Source organism: Lolium rigidum, chromosome 1 (genome assembly GCF_022539505.1).
Source record: "Lolium rigidum isolate FL_2022 chromosome 1, APGP_CSIRO_Lrig_0.1, whole genome shotgun sequence".
Lineage (NCBI taxonomy): Eukaryota > Viridiplantae > Streptophyta > Magnoliopsida > Poales > Poaceae > Lolium > Lolium rigidum.
The window spans coordinates 356,008,635-356,024,635 of record NC_061508.1 but is presented as its reverse complement, the minus strand read 5'-3'; the positions used below and the strand labels follow the sequence as shown (position 1 = coordinate 356,024,635).

Below are 16,001 nucleotides of genomic sequence, written 5' to 3'. Positions count from 1 at the left end.
GGACATGCACTTCTCCTGCATGGTTCGAAAAAAAAAATCTCACCACAAAAAAAGTACTGTACTTGTCCATGTTTCCTTTTAAACTCTGTGTACATTATTTTGACCATTTCGTGCCCCATCATAGTAATTGGTAATTGAGCCGTTACCTCAAAAGGAAAAGTAACAGAGCCGTTTTAGCGAAACTAATGCGGGGCAATACTGCAAGGCAGCAACACACATAGCCGCTGAGTTAATGATGACATTAACTAGATTAATATGCTTATCTCTTGCTTGTGAACCGCTGTTTCTGCAACACGCCCTTTGTGCTTCGACTTCTTCTTCGCCTGTGTATATATACACTGCCACGCCGTGAGCATTTCTTGCATGTACCAAACGATTGCTCACAAGACGGAAGCTCAATTCTCTCCTCTTCTGCTGCTTCTAAACATAGAGAAAGGTTTCTTGAAATCTCTTGCTCACAAGAAAGAGATGGCATCAACCGCCATCAGATTCATCACCTTCGTCTCTGCTCTCATGCTGCTACTGCACTGCACTTACGGTACATCTCCCTCTAATCTAGGGCCCCAACTTCTTCAAGATCTTCGGAATTCAGAACTATTTTTTTCTTCAAGATCTATGGTCTAGTTTTGTTTACACGAATTGTTCTGTAATCTTTCAGCAGCAGCGCCACCAATCTTTCAGCAGAGACAGGTAAAGAGTTCTCCTAACAACCACGATCAGTATCATTCTCCTGGTGCTATGTTGTTCCGTTAGCGTTTTGTTCATCATTCCCTGTTATTGGCTGCCTGTAGTCGGCCAAGACATGGTGCGTCGCTAATCCTTCGGCCAACGAGGCTGCACTGAGGGCAAACATGGACTTCGCCTGCTCCGAGAGCGACTGCAGCGCGATTCAGGGCACAGGAGGCTGCTCCGTCCGCTATGGCGGCATCCTGCTATCGCGGGCGTCGGTGGCGATGAACGCCTATTACCAGGCCAAGGGGAGGAACACATGGAACTGCTTCTTCAACGGCACCGGCCTCATCAGCATCACTGACCCCAGTAAGCAGCCAGCAGCTTCACTTCAACACGACAGAACGACGTTTCTTCTTTCTGAAATCTTCATGTGGTGCTGAGTGCTGACTGCTGACTGGTTCTTTCTCTGCTTCGTTCTTTGCAGGTCTAGGCACTTGCAAGTACGCATGAGTTCAGAGGGATCATTGAAACTGAGAAAATAAGTTTCTAGGCCCCCCTAGAAGGCGTAGTGTTTTGTTTCCGATATCAGAACTGCTAGATTTCGAAACAGATCTAGCTTCAATGTTTTATTTGTCTTTAGAAATGTCAATCTATGTTTTTTTTCAGTGATATTCTTTCCATCCCGGTCAATAAGTTCTTTCATGCCGAGCCAAATCCACATGACGAGAACCCAACAAAAAATAAGTTCTATCATGTGTGATGTGTAATGAAACTGAACCAATTCTTCAAACTATTTTAGGGCAACGATGTTACAACACTCAACTTTAATTCCACATCCAGCAACTGCTCTTGGAACATCAATACACAAGTTAAAGAAAACGTCATTATTGTCTGCAAACCTAGCCGAGAAGGCATTAGGAACTACAAGAGACACCACAATGTTTGATTTGGCAAATCCATGAACGCCACAACGACTTCAGTTACCTGAAATGGCTGAAAATGAAAGGGGTAAACAAAATGCCTGCTTCAATATTTATGATATGGATTTTTTTTGAATAGTGCCAGAGTTTCTGATATACAAGTGAACAAAAATAAGTTTATAATAATATTAAGCGTCCAAGATCCCAGCAGGATTCCGCAGGTGTGGGTGTAACAGGTTGCCATCCACTATAACTATGTTGTGTTCAGGCCTGATATAGGAAGAAACATCCAGAGAGAAACCTACTCTATTTAGCAGTAAACAACGATAGATCGTGGAACTGGTGTCATCAAATGAACACAACTATGACTCGATAACAACACATGGTACCATGCGTATTTTTATTCGAGACAAGGTTTACAGCTATATAATTGCAATACTACCCCTGGTGGGTTCAAAGAAGGGAAACACCAATTATAATTTGTAACAGTGCATTTCGCGTCTTAATTCTGCATCGTAGTAAACCCTTCCACACAAAAAATTATAGAAAGGAGTGTAAAATGTTGCAAGGCGAAGCATGCATTTTGCTGCCACAGAACAATCAAATACTGAAAACTCAATCACTTAATTGCTGCAAATAAACAATGATGTCTGATGGTTTATTGACATATTTGAGGAAGGATGCCATCCAAACTTACATGCAAAATTACTAATCTGGCTTCTTCATATTTATACAGTTGTCTGTAGCTTCATTGAACAACACTTCAACTTGCTGCAATTCCAGTTCTGTGGAAGGAACAAGATAGAGATCAGCTATGTATTTAGTCAGTTGTACCATAATAAGGACCGAAGTAAATGCCAAAATTCAAAAAATATTGCAAAGTTGTGTTACCAGCAGCTTCCAGTTGTTTCTGAAGCTCCAATCCCACAACTTCGTTCTCTTCCTGCATATTCGAAGGTTACATGATTGATTTGCAGGATAAAAAGAAGGATAATGTGACTTTTCGACGATGCACTGGTTGGCATTTGCCAAGAGAAGCCGAAAATCCAACAATTTGCTTATGGGTACTACAAAATGATGGGCATTTGCTCGTACATATCCGAAAGATCCAATTTTCACTAAATACAAGTGTCATGAGAGGCTACAATATCAAGCATCTGCTTTTCTTGGGTTTAAATTTTAGAGTGGCAAATGATCATTTCTAGCCTTCAGAGATAAAAAATTCAGGACAGGTCTAACATGACACACTATGCACAAGAACAAAACCAGGAGGAAGGATAATATGTACAAAGAGAGTATAATATACTAAAACAGGTTAAACTGTCAGTGTCAGATGATCCAACAAAACCACATCTAGTTTAGAGTAAAAATAGCAGATGTATAGTTGGAAAATACATGCTGCCATGGTTGTGAGTACTTCTGTTGTAGGTCTGGTGCTGAAGTTGCCTATGTTCACTGATCATAATTCATAACATACTTCTGGGTTAAACTAAGCTAATCTGATACTTATACTGTGAAACGCACCTGAAGTTCCTGAATTTTTTTCAACTGATCCTCTTCTGATGATAGTGGCAATGCCGCGACGAGCGCATCAAACTGCATTGGAGGAACAATATTTGTTCCATCATGAGAACAACGCGAAAGTAGTAAGTAGGTGCACATTTCAGCACAACCTCACATGTTATAACAATGATTAACCTAAAATACACACAACTGCTGAAGGTGCCTCACTCTCCACCACTCCAGGCAGAAGCGTAGCGTAGTAGAACAACACTAGGTGGTACTATTAGCCAAGGTTCAGGAAAGCGGAAAGCGTAATCGGTGCGGTGGCCTTCCGCTTAGAGCTTATGCATTTAGTGCATACTTAAGCGGTGCTAAAGCGTTCTTGACTTAGTCAACGGCAGGACCAAAAACTAGCGAAAATCAGGAATTTCAGGCCAAAGAACAAGTATTATTTGAACAGAACAGTGGAATAAAGATAGCTTACCGAATCAGATCAGTACACAACAACACAACTACACAGTGTAGATCGTATCATACAATCAGAGATCAATTGTTCATACTTTCAGTTTTAGACTTTTAGTCCAGCATAACGATTTCAGAATTCAGGAATCATATCATATTAGGTATATCACAGAATTCAGAATTCGGAAATCAGATCAATACACAACAAGTTCACAACATAAATTCAGAAATCATAGTAGGTGTATCACCGATCAGAATTCAGAAATCATACTAGGAAAAGGGAATATCACAAGATTGGGCGTGCTAAATCCCGCGCTCGCGCCAAAAGTTACCGTGTCCCGACAATTTCCCATGGGTCCAAAAGTTACCGCACATAACGCTTCGGGATTGCTTTTTCAACGCTCTTGCGTGCCTAATCATGATTTTTTTTTAAAGCGTAATGATTAATCGCGCCTAGCGCTTAATTAGCCGCTTTGGCCCTAATCGATGCGGTACCCCTCCGCTCCACGCTTCATCGCGCTTAAGCGACCGCTTTTTTCCGCATTCCCGAACCTTGCTATTAGCACAACTACTAGTCCCCTCCCCTACATGAGAAAGGAGAAGTATGCTGATCCTCTACAACAGAAATGGCAAATCGGACAAATTTTCACTCTACAAGCAATCAGGAACTATTGCCATGGCGTAGGAATTTCGTCGAGCAGATGGCGAGCACCGAATAAAAAGGGAAATTGGGAGAGGACAGCGGTTGCGCACCTTCTTAGCGGCGAGGACGAGCGCGTGGCTCATGGCCTTGGGCTGCTCGGCGAGATCGAGCGCGGGCTGGGGCGGCGCTTGCGGCGGTGGAGGCGCCGCCGCAGCAGCAGCAGCACCGGGCGCGGGCGGGGGCTGGGAGGCGGGGTCGTCGGGGTTAGGGTTGGGGTTGAGCGGGTCGGGGTAGCTGTTGGAGAGGCGGACGGGCGGCGCGTCGCGCTGCAGCGTGCCGAATGTGTTGACGGCCACCATGGCCATCTCGTTGAGCTGCTCCTGCAGCTGCGAGATGATGTCCATGCCGCTGATTCCTCTTCTTCCTCCCCTACTCTGTCTCCCCTGTGCTCTCGGATTTTAAAGTTACTGGTTAGGGCATCTCCAGCGGGCCGACTTCCGACGTCCGAAATGTCCAATTGTGTCCCTGCCCGCGGACGTCATGCGGTCCAGGCCGACCGTTTACATCGGGAACTTCCATCGGTGTGGACGTATTTTTTAGTGGAGACAGCATCAAGGTGGTTAATGGCGTTTTACGTCCCATCGAGGACTGCCGGCGACGATTAACTATTCCCGCGCGTGCCCAATACATTGGCAATCTCCGCCGGCGAAACGACCTGCGTGGCAACGCCGTTTCCCGCCCCGTCGTGGCTATATATGCTGGACACCGGCGGAGGTGACGGGCACACCTCAAGCTAAACCCTAGCATCCATCCATGGCCGAGCACAACCTTAGATGGAATCAGGTAGTTCAGATGTGTCACCACGCCCACCCGGAGGAGGACGAGGAGCTAGTCGCCGCTGCCGTTCAGGCCGACCAGCTGGACCTGGAGGAGGCGGTGGAGGTTGCGGAGGCGGAGGCGGCAGAGCGCGCGGAATTGCACCTCACGGCGACCAGGGCGGAAATCGCCGACGCCATGGCCGAGCTCGCCGACGCCAGGGCGGCGCTCGTGGAGGCACGGGCGGCGATGGCGGCCCCTCCGGTGGCCCCACCTGCGGACGCTGTCATCCACGACATCGTCGACGACGACGACACCGTACCCGGCCGCTTCGAGTGCGCCGGCGACCAGCGGATTCTGCTCGCGTCCTTCGAGACCCTGGCTGGGGACGCCCTGCGCCGTCAGGCTTGGGCAGCGGAGGAGGAAGCCCATAGCTATGCGGTCGACATGGCTCGGGGGTACATGTGCTCCGACCTGGACTCGCTCCAGCGGAGGGGCCCTTCTCCCGCGCGGGTCGAGCAGGAGAACCGGGAGCTGGCGGGTGCCATCGCCGCCAGGGATGAAGCGGTCGTGGAGGCGGCTAGGGACATGGCCCGCTTCCACGCCCAGCTTGCGGGGTTGCAGGCGGCCCAGGCGGAGGCGGCAAAGGCGGAGGCCAGGAGAGTCCTGTGGGACTCCTCTCTGGCCGAGGCCCTCGAACATCGCAGGCGGCAGGACGAGGTGTCCCATGTACGGCGTGCGCGGCGTGCGGAGTGCGTGAAGCGCTCCCACTTTGACGACGGTGTTGGCCCCTCCGACGGCTAGTAGTAGGCCGCGCGACTGCGAGTAACCCAGGCCGTGGTAGGCCACGCGAAGGCGAGTAGGTACGGCCGTTGTAGTTTTAGGTTAACTCGACTAACCATCTCTGTAAAGATGGTCCTTTTGGCCAATCAATAGTAATGAAGAAATATTATGGTTACCTAGTCACTGCCAATCGGACCCGGATGCAACGAACGCGGACACTTTTCGCGACCGCGCAGCATCCACGGAGATGCAAACCTGGCGCATATTTGGGCCAGGTTTGCGTCGTCGCGGACGGCCCGGTCACTTTTTGTCGCCCCGCTGGAGTAGGGCCTAGACGCATTTTCGGTCACCCTTATTTGGGCCGAGCTATGTAGGGGATGCCCTTAGTCGAACGAAGGCGCAAGTCACCCTTATATGGGCCGAGCTATGTAGGGCATGTTTGGTAGCCGGGGCTACTCAAAAACTCTCCTCCTAAGAGCATCTCCAGCCGTTTGAGACTCCCGGGCGAAAATTCAGACTTAACAAACGTCGGATTGGATGAAAAAAGGATGTAGGGGGCAACATTTTCCTAGTCGCACCCCGTCATTCGCCCATCAGCGATTATAGTTTCAAAAAATCGTCTTCCCACTACACAAAAGCATCGCCAAAGTTCCGCGATCGGATCAGCTACATTCCGGCAATTGAAACAGAAACTAGACGATAACAGGCTCATCGGTGATCCCTTCATGCGCCTTGTCTGGCGCGGCATCGGGCGGTGATGCATCGTCGGCCTCCGGTGTCGCAGCCGCGGGAGTGGATGTCGAAGGGGAGGACGAAGCAGTCGACGGAGGCTGGAGGATGTCTTGGCGATGGGCGTCGTACCAAGCCCTCGTCTCCTCGTCCATCTTGCCGTCGTTACCGCCGATCAGGAATGCCAGGTCGGTGTTCCTCTTCTTCGCCGTGGAGGTTGCCTTCAGCAAGGCGATCCGGACGCCGTGGTTGGCGAGCATCTCCTTCCACCGTACGTCGTACTTGCCATCCCTCCCGGCGGCGTGCGCCCTTGCGTCGGCCCGACACTTTTCCAAGGACGCCTGCAACCTTTTGGCTGGATGGCCCGCCTTGTTCAGTTCTTTCAGCTTCTTCTAGCCGAGCTCGGGGCAGCCCGCCGATGCGGCAGGGGCTGGATCGTCGGGGTTGTACTACTCGTCCTTGTTCTTCCCGAGGTTCCGGCGTACCTCCTTCCACTTCTCGCAATTCTCGATGCGGGTGAACACATTGAGGTGCTTGAACGTCTGGTCGTCGGTGTCGTCGATGTACATGTCGAACGCCCGCCGCATCTGCAAATACAGGCCGACAAATCAAATTGAAACCTCGGCGATCCAGGATCGACGGATGAGACACGGCGAGTGAGCATACCTTGGCCTCAAAGTCGGCGCCGCTCACCGGACGAGCTTCGATCTCCTCATATGTATGTTGTGCCACTTGCTGTACGTCGCCTGCATGATCCCCCAATGGGTGCCCATGGCCTTGTCGCCGCCTATCATCCACCATCTTGTTGAAGTAGGGATCGACGATTTTGTGCTCATTGAACGCCAACTTGACCCGCTGCCAATACTTGTCATAGTTTTGATTGGCGCCGGTGATGCCGTTCATGGAAACGGTCTTCCTAGCTTCGACGAGGCACTCCTCTTCTTTGCACGTCCATTTGATCCGCGGCTCAGTCGGCGGTGAGTTCTTCTTCCTTTTCTTCCTCCCCTTCGACGATGTCGTGGGTTCAGGCGCGTCTTCTTCATCGACGTCTTGGTCGAGGTCGTCCTTCTCATCTTCTTCATCGACGTCTTGGGTGTCATCTCCAAATCCGTCGTTCTGATCGTCGACGGCACCCCTTGGCGCGACGGCTTTCATCGCCCTTGCCTCCTGATAGGTCCCAAACGTATCTATAATTTCTTATGTTCCACGCTACTTTTATGATGATACTCACATGTTTTATACACATTATATGTCATTATTATGCATTTTCCGGCACTAACCTATTGACGAGATGCCGAAGAGCCGATTCTTGTTTTCTGCTGTTTTTGGTTTCAGAAATCCTAGTAAGGAAATATTCTCGGAATTGGACGAAATCAACGCCCAGGGGCCTATTTTTCCACGAAGCTTCCAGAAGACCGAAGGACTTACGAAGTGGGGCCACGAGGTGGCCAGACACTAGGGCGGCGCGGCCCAGGTGCTGGCCGTGCGGCCCTAGCGTGTGGGCCCCCCGTGACGCCTCCTGACCTGCCCTTCCGCCTACATATAGTCTTCGTCGCGAAACCCCCAGTACCGAGAGCCACGATACGGAAAACCTTACAGAGACGCCGCCGCCGCCAATCCCATCTCGGGGGATTCAGGAGATCGCCTCCGGCACCCCGTCGGAGAGGGGAATCATCTCCCGGAGGTCTCTTCATCGCCATGATCGCCTCCGGATCGATGTGTGAGTAGTTCACCCCCTGGACTATGGGTCCATAGCAGTAGCTAGATGGTTGTCTTCTCCCCATTGTGCTATCATGTTAGATCTTGTGAGCTGCCTATCATGATCAAGATCATCGATTTGTAATCCTTCATGTTGTGTTTGTTGGGATCCGATGAATATTGAATACTATGTCAAGTTGATTATCAATCTATCATATATGTTATTTATGTTCTTGCATGCTCTCCGTTGCTAGTAGAGGCTCTGCCAAGTTGATACTTGTGACTCCAAGAGGGAGTATTTATGCTCGATAGTGGGTTCATGCCTCCATTAAATCTGGGACAAGTGACGTAAAGTTCTAAGGTTGTGGATGTGCTTGTTGCCACTAGGGATAAAACATCGATGCTTTGTCTAAGGATATTTGTGTTGATTACATTACGCACCACACTTAATGCAATTGTCCGTTGTTTACAACTTAATACTCGGAAGGGGTTCGGATGATAACTCTGAAGGTGGACTTTTTAGGCATAGATGCATGCCGGATAGCGGTCTATGTACTTTGTCGTAATGCCCCGATTAAATCTCATAGTACTCATCATGATATATGTATGTGCATTGTTATGCCTTCTTTATTTATCATTTGCCCAACCGTAATTTGTTCACCCAACATCCGCTATCTTATGGGAGAGACACCGCTAGTGAACTCGTGGACCCCGGTCCTATTCTTTACATCTCGAAATACAATCTGCTGCAATTGTTCTTTACTGTTCTTCGCAAACAACCATCATCATCCACACTATACATCTAATCCTTTGTTTACAGCAAGCCGGTGAGATTGACAACCTCGCTGTTACGTTGGGGCAAAGTTCTGTGATTGTGTTGTGCAGGTTCCACGTTGGCGCCGGAATCCCTGGTGTTGCGCCGCACTACACTCCTCCGCCATCAACCTTCAACGTGCTTCTTGGCTCCTACTGGTTCGATAACCTTGGTTTCTTATTGAGGGAAAACTTGCTGCTGTGCGCATCATACCTTCCTCTTGGGGTTCCCAACGGACGTGTTAATTACGCGCAATCAAGCTCTTTTTCTGGCGTCGTTGCCGGGGAGATCAAGACACGCTGCAAGGGGAGTCTCCACTTCCAATCTCTTTACTTTGTTTTTGTCTTGCTTTACTTTATTTACTACTTTGTTTGTTGTATTATATCAAAACACAAAAAAATTAGTTGCTAGTTTTACTTTATTTATTGTCTTGATCTCCATATTAAAAACACAAAAAAATTAGTTACTTGCATTTACTTTATTTTGCTTTATTTACTACTGCTAATATGGGTACTGTTGAGAATACTAAGTTGTGTGACTTCACTAGCACAAGTAATAATGATTTCTTATGCACACCTATTGCTCCACCTGCTACTACAGCAGAATTCTTTGAAATTAAACCTGCTTTATCGAATCTTGTTATGAGAGAGCAATTTTCTGGTGTTAGTTCTGATGATGCTGCTGCCCATCTTAATAATTTTGTTGAACTATGTGAAATGCAAATGTATAAGGATGTAGATGGTGACATTATAAAATTAAAATTGTTTCCTTTCTCTTTAAGAGGAAGAGCTAAATATTGGTTGCTATCTCTGCCTAGAAATAGTATTGATTCATGGACTAAATGTAAGGATGCTTTTATTGGTAGATATTATCCTCCCGCTAAAATTATATCTTTGAGAAGTAGCATAATGAATTTCAAGCAATTAGATAATGAACATGTTGCTCAAGCATGGGAGAGAATGAAATCTTTGGTAAAGAATTGCCCAACCCATGGACTCGACTACTTGGATGATCATCCAAACCTTTTATGCAGGATTGAATTTTTCTTCACGGAACCTATTGGATTCAGCTGCTGGAGGTACCTTTATGTCCATTACTTTGGGGGCGGCAACAAAGCTTCTTGATGATATGATGACAAATTACTCTGAATGGCACACGGAAAGAGCTCCACAAGGTAAGAAGGTAAATTCTGTTGAAGAAACCTCCTCCTTGAGTGATAAGATTGATGCTATTATGTCTATGCAAGTGAATGGTAGATCTAATGTTGATCCTAATAATGTTCCTTGAGCTTCATTGGTTGCCCAAGAAGAACATGTTGATGTGAACTTCATTAAAAACAATAATTTCAACAACAATGCTTATAGGAATAATTCTGGTAACAACTATAGGCCATATCCTGCTGCTAATGGTAATAGTTATGGTAATTTTTATGGGAATTCTTACAACAATAATAGGAGTGTACCCCCTGGTCTTGAAGCCATGCTTAAAGAATTTATTAGTACACAAACTGCTTTTAACAAATCTGTTGAGGAAAAGCTCGATAAAATTGATATTCTCGCTTCTAAGGTTGATAGTCTTGCCTCTGATATTGATCTTTTAAAATTGAAAGTTATGCATAATAGGGATATTGATAATAAAAAATTTACTACAGCAAATGCCATCCAAGTTCGAATTAATGAGAATATTAGATTGATGGCCGAATTGCATGCTAGGTGGGAAAGAGAAGAAAATGAAAAACTAGCTAAAGAGAATAATGTAGCTAAAGTTTGGACTATTACCACCACTAGTAATGTTAATGATTCACATGTTGCTACACCTCCTACTATCAATGGTAAAATAATTGGTGTTGGCAATGTTACTACTCCTAGTGCAAAGCGTTCAAAATTGCCCGAAACTGCTAAAACTGCTGAAATTGATAAAACTGCTGAAATTTTTCAAAATATTGGGGATAATGATCCCATTGCTGTAGATCATAATGGTTTAGACTTTGATGATTGTCACATCTCTGAAGTTATAAAGTTCTTACAAAAGCTTGCTAAAAGTCCCAATGCTAGTGCTATAAATTTGGCCTTTACAAAACATATTACAAATGCTCTCATAAAAGCTAGAGAGGAGAAACTATTGAAACTTCTATTCCTAGAAAGTTAGAAGATGGTTGGGAGCCTATCATTAAGATGAGGGTCAATGATTTTGATTGTAATGCTTTATGTGATCTTGGTGCAAGTATTTCCGTTATGCCTAAGAAAATTTATGATATGCTTGACTTGCCACCATTGAAAAATTGTTATTTGGATGTTAATCTTGTTGATAATGCTATAAAGAAACCTTTGGGGAGGATTGATAATGTTCGTATTATGGTTAACAATAACCTTGTCCCCGTTGATTTTGTTGTGTTGGATATTGAATGCAATGCATCTTGTCCCATTATATTGGGAAGACCTTTTCTTCGAACTCGTTGGTGCTACCATTGATATGAAGGAAGGTAATATTAAATATCAATTTCCTCTCAAGAAAGGTATGGAACACTTCCCTAGAAAGAGAATGAAGTTACCTTATGATTCTATTATTAGAACAAATTATGATGTTGATGCTTCGTCTCTTGATGTTACTTGATACACACTTTCTGCGCCTAGCTGAAAGGCGTTAAAGAAAAGCGCTTATGGGAGACAACCAATTATTTTACTTCTGCACTTTATTTTATATTTGAGTCTTGGAAGTTGTTTACTACTGTAGCAACCTCTCCTTATATTTATTTTATTGCATTGTTGTGCCAAGTAAAGTCTTTGATAGTAAAGTCAATACTAGATTTGGATTGCTGCGCAGAAACAGATTTCTTGCTGTCACGAATTTCGACCTGCCTCTCTGTAGGTAGCTCAGAAAAATCTGCCAATTTACGTGCGTGATCCTCAGATATGTGCGCAACTTTCATTCAATTTGGGCATTTTCATCTGAGCAAGTCTGGTGCCACTTTAAAATTCGTCTTTACGAACTGTTCTGTTTTGACAGATTCTGCCTTTTATTTCGCATTGCCTGTTTTGCTATGTTAGATGGATTTCTTTGTTCCATTAACTTTTAGTAGCTTTGTGCAATGTCCAGAAGTGTTAAGAATTATTATGTCACCTCTGAATATATGAATTATGCACTGACCCTCTAATGAGTTTGTTTCGAGTTTGGTGTGGAGGAAATTTTCAAGGGTCAAAGGAGGAGGATGATACAATATGATCAAGAAGAGTGAAAAGTCAAAGCTTGGGGATGCCCCCATGGTTCATCCCTGCATATTTTAAGAAGACTCAAGCGTCTAAGCTTGGGGATGCCCAAGGCATCCCTTCTTCATCGACAACTTATCAGGTTCCTCTAGTGAAACTATATTTTTATTCCGTCACATCTTATGTGCTTTACTTGGAGCGTCTGTTTGTTTTTATTTTTGTTTTTGTTTTGTTTGAATAATTCGGATCCTAGCATTCTTTGTTTGGGAGAGAGACACGCTCCGCTGTTTCGTATGAACACATATGTTCTTAGCTTCATCTTTAATGTTCATTGCGAAAGTTGAACTATTTCATTCATTGTTATATGGTTGGAAACGGAAAATGCCGCATGTGGTAAATGGTTTAATGTCTTGAATAATGTGATACTTGGCAATTGTTGTGCTCATATAGATCTTGTTTAAGCTCTTGCATCATGTACCTTGTACTCATTAATGAATAACTACATAGAGCTTGTTAAAATTTGGTTTGCATGATTGATCTCTAGAGTCTAGATATTTTCTCGGTTGAGGTGTTTGAACAACAAGGAGACAATGTAAAGTCTTATAATAGTTACAATATGTTCATATGTGAGCTTTGCTGCACCTTTTATATACTTGAGTTTGCTTCAAACAACCTTGCTAGCCTAGCCTTGTATTGAGAGGAATTCTTCTCGTGCATCCAAATCCTTGAGCGAATAACTATGCCATTTGTGTCCACTATACCTACCTACCACATGGTATTTCTCCGCCATTCCAAAGTAAATTACTTGAGTGCTACCTTTAAAATTTCTATTCTTTACCTTTGCAATACATAGCTCATGGGACAAAATAGCTTAAAAACTATCATGGTGAAGAATACGTACTTATGTGTCTTATTTCTTAGTAAGTTGCTTGTTGAGCGTTAACCATGTTTTCTGGGGACGCCATAAACTCTTTTACCTTTGTTGAATATCATGTGAGTTGCTATGCATGTTCGTCTTGTCTGAAGCAAGGGCGGTTTTCACAATCAAATGGTTTGAGTATGCATACTGTTAGAGAAGAACATTGGGCCGCTAACTAAAGCCATGATTCATGGTGGAAGTTTCAGTGTGGACAGCTAATCCTCAATCCCTTATGAGAATAATAATCGTTGTTGAATGCTTATGCATTAAAGAGGAGTCCATTATCTCGTTGTCTATGTTGTCCCGGTATGGATGTCTAAGTTGAGAATAATCAAAAGCGAGAAATCCAATGCGAACTTTCTCCTTAGACCTTTGTACAGGCGGCATAGAGGTACCCCTTTGTGACACTTGGTTGAAACATATGCTATGCAATGATAATCCATCTTAACCCAAGCTAATTAGGACAAGGTGCGAGCACTATTAGTATACTATGCATGAGGCTTGCAACTTATAAGATGTCTTATACATAACTCATATGCTTTATTACTACCGTTGACAAAATTGTTTCTTGTTTTCAAAATGAAAAGCTCTAGCACAAATATAGTAATCAATGCTTCCCTCTGCGAAGGGCCTATCTTTTACTTTATTGTTGAGTCAGTTTTCCTATTCTTTCTATCTCAGAAGCAAACACTTGTATCAACTGTGTGCATTGATTCTTACATGTTTACTTATTGCACTTGTTATATTACTTTGTGTTGACAATTATCCATGAGATATACATGTTGAAGTTGAAAGCAACCGCTGAAACTTATATCTCCTTTGTGTTGCTTCAATGCTTTTACTTTGAATTTATTGCTTTATGAGTAACTCTTATGCAAGTCTTATTGATGCTTGTCTTGAAAGTATTATTCATGAAAAGTCTTTGCTATATGATTCATTAGTTTACTCATTATCTTCATCATTGCTTCGAATCGCTGCATTCATCTCATATGCTTACAATAGTATGATCAAGATTATGATAGCATATGAGATGAATGCAACAATTCGAAGCAATGATGAATAATGAGTAAACTAATGAATCATATAACAAAGGCTTTCATGAATAATCAAAGACAACGCATCAGACTTGCATGCTCGTAAACGATAAATTCAGAAGTAAAAACATTGAAACGACGCAAGGAGATATGGTTACTTTCCCAGCTCGTAGTTGTCGGCGCGAAATGATAACAAGTGCAATAAATAAACGTAATGAATCAATGCGCGGATGATGTTTAATACGAATAGAGAATAGGAAAGCGACTCAACAATAAAGTGGTGTTAATAAAGCGATGATTACTATATTTGACGTCAAACTTTCATTGAAGGCAGACAATTTTGTCAGCGGTAATGTCAAAGCATATGAGTTATGTATGAACATCTTATAAGTTGCGAAGCCTCATGCATGAGCTTTAATGATTAATGCTAACTGATCTGATTAAGCTTACGAGTTAGATGGATTATCGTAGCCAATATCATTTCCAGCCAGAATAATCGCAAGGGAACGCCTCCCCATCTTGGCGTACAAGATCTGAAGAGGATGCGTTAATTTCACAAACGGTATTCTCAGCAGCATCCCATGCGGGGACAACATAAGCGTAATGGACTCATAGCAATGCGCCAAAGCGTTGTGGCGATTGTGTTTATGAGCTGTCACATGAGTCCTGCATGAATCGTAACTGATTAACTGACCTCTGGCGTGTCGCATCTCAAGCGATTGGCCAGCCGCGCGGTTAAGAGCGACCTCGTAACGGCTCACGTGATATTCAACGAAAAGTTTTATGAGTCGGCATGGTTAGCTCGGCAAACACTGAAATGAACGCATCGTATTCTTCACCATGATAGTTTTAAGCTATTTGTCCCATAATTCTCTCATACAAGGTAATATCAGATTTTAAGGTAACACTTTCAATTGTTGCTTTGAATTGCGGAGAGCTACCATGTGGTAGGTAGGTATAGTGGACACCAATAACATGGTTATTGATCAGGTTGGATCTCGAAGAATTCCTCTCAGTGTGAGCTGGGCTAACAGGTGATGGCTGAAACTCAATGTATAAAGGTCGGTAAATCCACCTGGATATTGTGACTATTATAAGACTTTACGTTATGTCGCTTGTTGTTCAAAGACCTCGGCAATATCTGAGCTCTGAGATCAATCATGCAGGCCAGTTACGGCAAGCTCTATTTGGTTATTCGTTTGGGCTGCATGTATGCTCTGAAGATAAACAAGATCTATATGAGTCACGACAATTGTAAGTATCGTATTATTCAAGACATTAGGCAATTTGCCGCATCGCGGCATTTGGTTTCCAGCCATATCAACAATGAATGAAGTGGTTCAGGACTTTACTTAATTTTTATTAAAGATGAAGCTAAGAACATATGTGTTCATACAACGATGGGCCGTTCTCTCCCAAACAAGGAAATGCTGAGATCAGTTCCAAACAAAACAACAATAAAAACAAGTGGGCAGCTTCAAGTAAAGCGCATAAAGATGTTGCGAATAAAAATATGGTTTCACTGTTTGATGGGTTGTCGATGAAGAAGGGATGCCTTGGGCGTCCCCAGCTTAGGCGGCTTTAAGTCTTCTTAAGGCATGTCGGGGATGGACTGAGGGCATCCTGCAAGCTTAGACTATTTGCTCTTCTTGATCATGTTGTATCGTCCTCCTCTCTGACCCTTGAAGAAACTTCCTGCACGCAAACTCGAAACAAACTCAGTAAGAGGGTCGTGCACAATTCATGTATTCGGAGGAGTGTTTATGGTGCGAAACGCCACCTGGACATTATAATACTAAAAA

At 44.3% G+C, this 16,001-nt stretch overlaps 3 protein-coding genes across 4 annotated transcripts in view; 2 read left to right on the top strand and 1 right to left on the bottom strand.

Moving 5' to 3' along the window:
- The first annotated feature begins 468 nt into the window (after window positions 1–468).
- LOC124665598 (major pollen allergen Ole e 10-like) lies at window positions 469–1,182 on the top strand. Its single transcript, XM_047202995.1, has 4 exons — window positions 469–538; window positions 659–690; window positions 792–1,038; window positions 1,157–1,182. Exons 1-4 carry the CDS (start codon window positions 469–471, stop codon window positions 1,180–1,182), a joined length of 375 nt encoding a protein of 124 aa, XP_047058951.1.
- Window positions 1,183–1,434: 252 nt separating this feature from the next.
- On the bottom strand, window positions 1,435–4,637 carry LOC124684666 (mediator of RNA polymerase II transcription subunit 21-like). Of its 2 annotated transcripts, none has more exons than XM_047218935.1 (5): window positions 4,311–4,637; window positions 3,117–3,188; window positions 2,484–2,535; window positions 2,290–2,377; window positions 1,435–1,665 (listed from the first exon to the last, which is right to left on the bottom strand). In XM_047218935.1, exons 1-4 carry the CDS (start codon window positions 4,602–4,604, stop codon window positions 2,301–2,303), a joined length of 495 nt encoding a protein of 164 aa, XP_047074891.1. In that variant the 5' UTR covers window positions 4,605–4,637; the 3' UTR covers window positions 1,435–1,665; window positions 2,290–2,300. The 2 variants fall into 2 exon arrangements, with proteins under 2 accessions (XP_047074891.1, XP_047074890.1); XM_047218934.1 differs by having other exon boundaries at window positions 1,435–1,656; window positions 4,311–4,629.
- A 10,670-nt stretch (window positions 4,638–15,307) lies between these two features.
- The window catches only part of LOC124665586 (E3 ubiquitin-protein ligase RGLG4-like), a 3,273-nt gene continuing 2,579 nt past the window's right edge, over window positions 15,308–16,001 (top strand). The window contains exon 1 of the mRNA XM_047202988.1: window positions 15,308–15,409. Coding sequence (XP_047058944.1) covers window positions 15,308–15,409 — 102 coding nt within the window. The remainder of the gene's footprint in view (window positions 15,410–16,001) is intronic.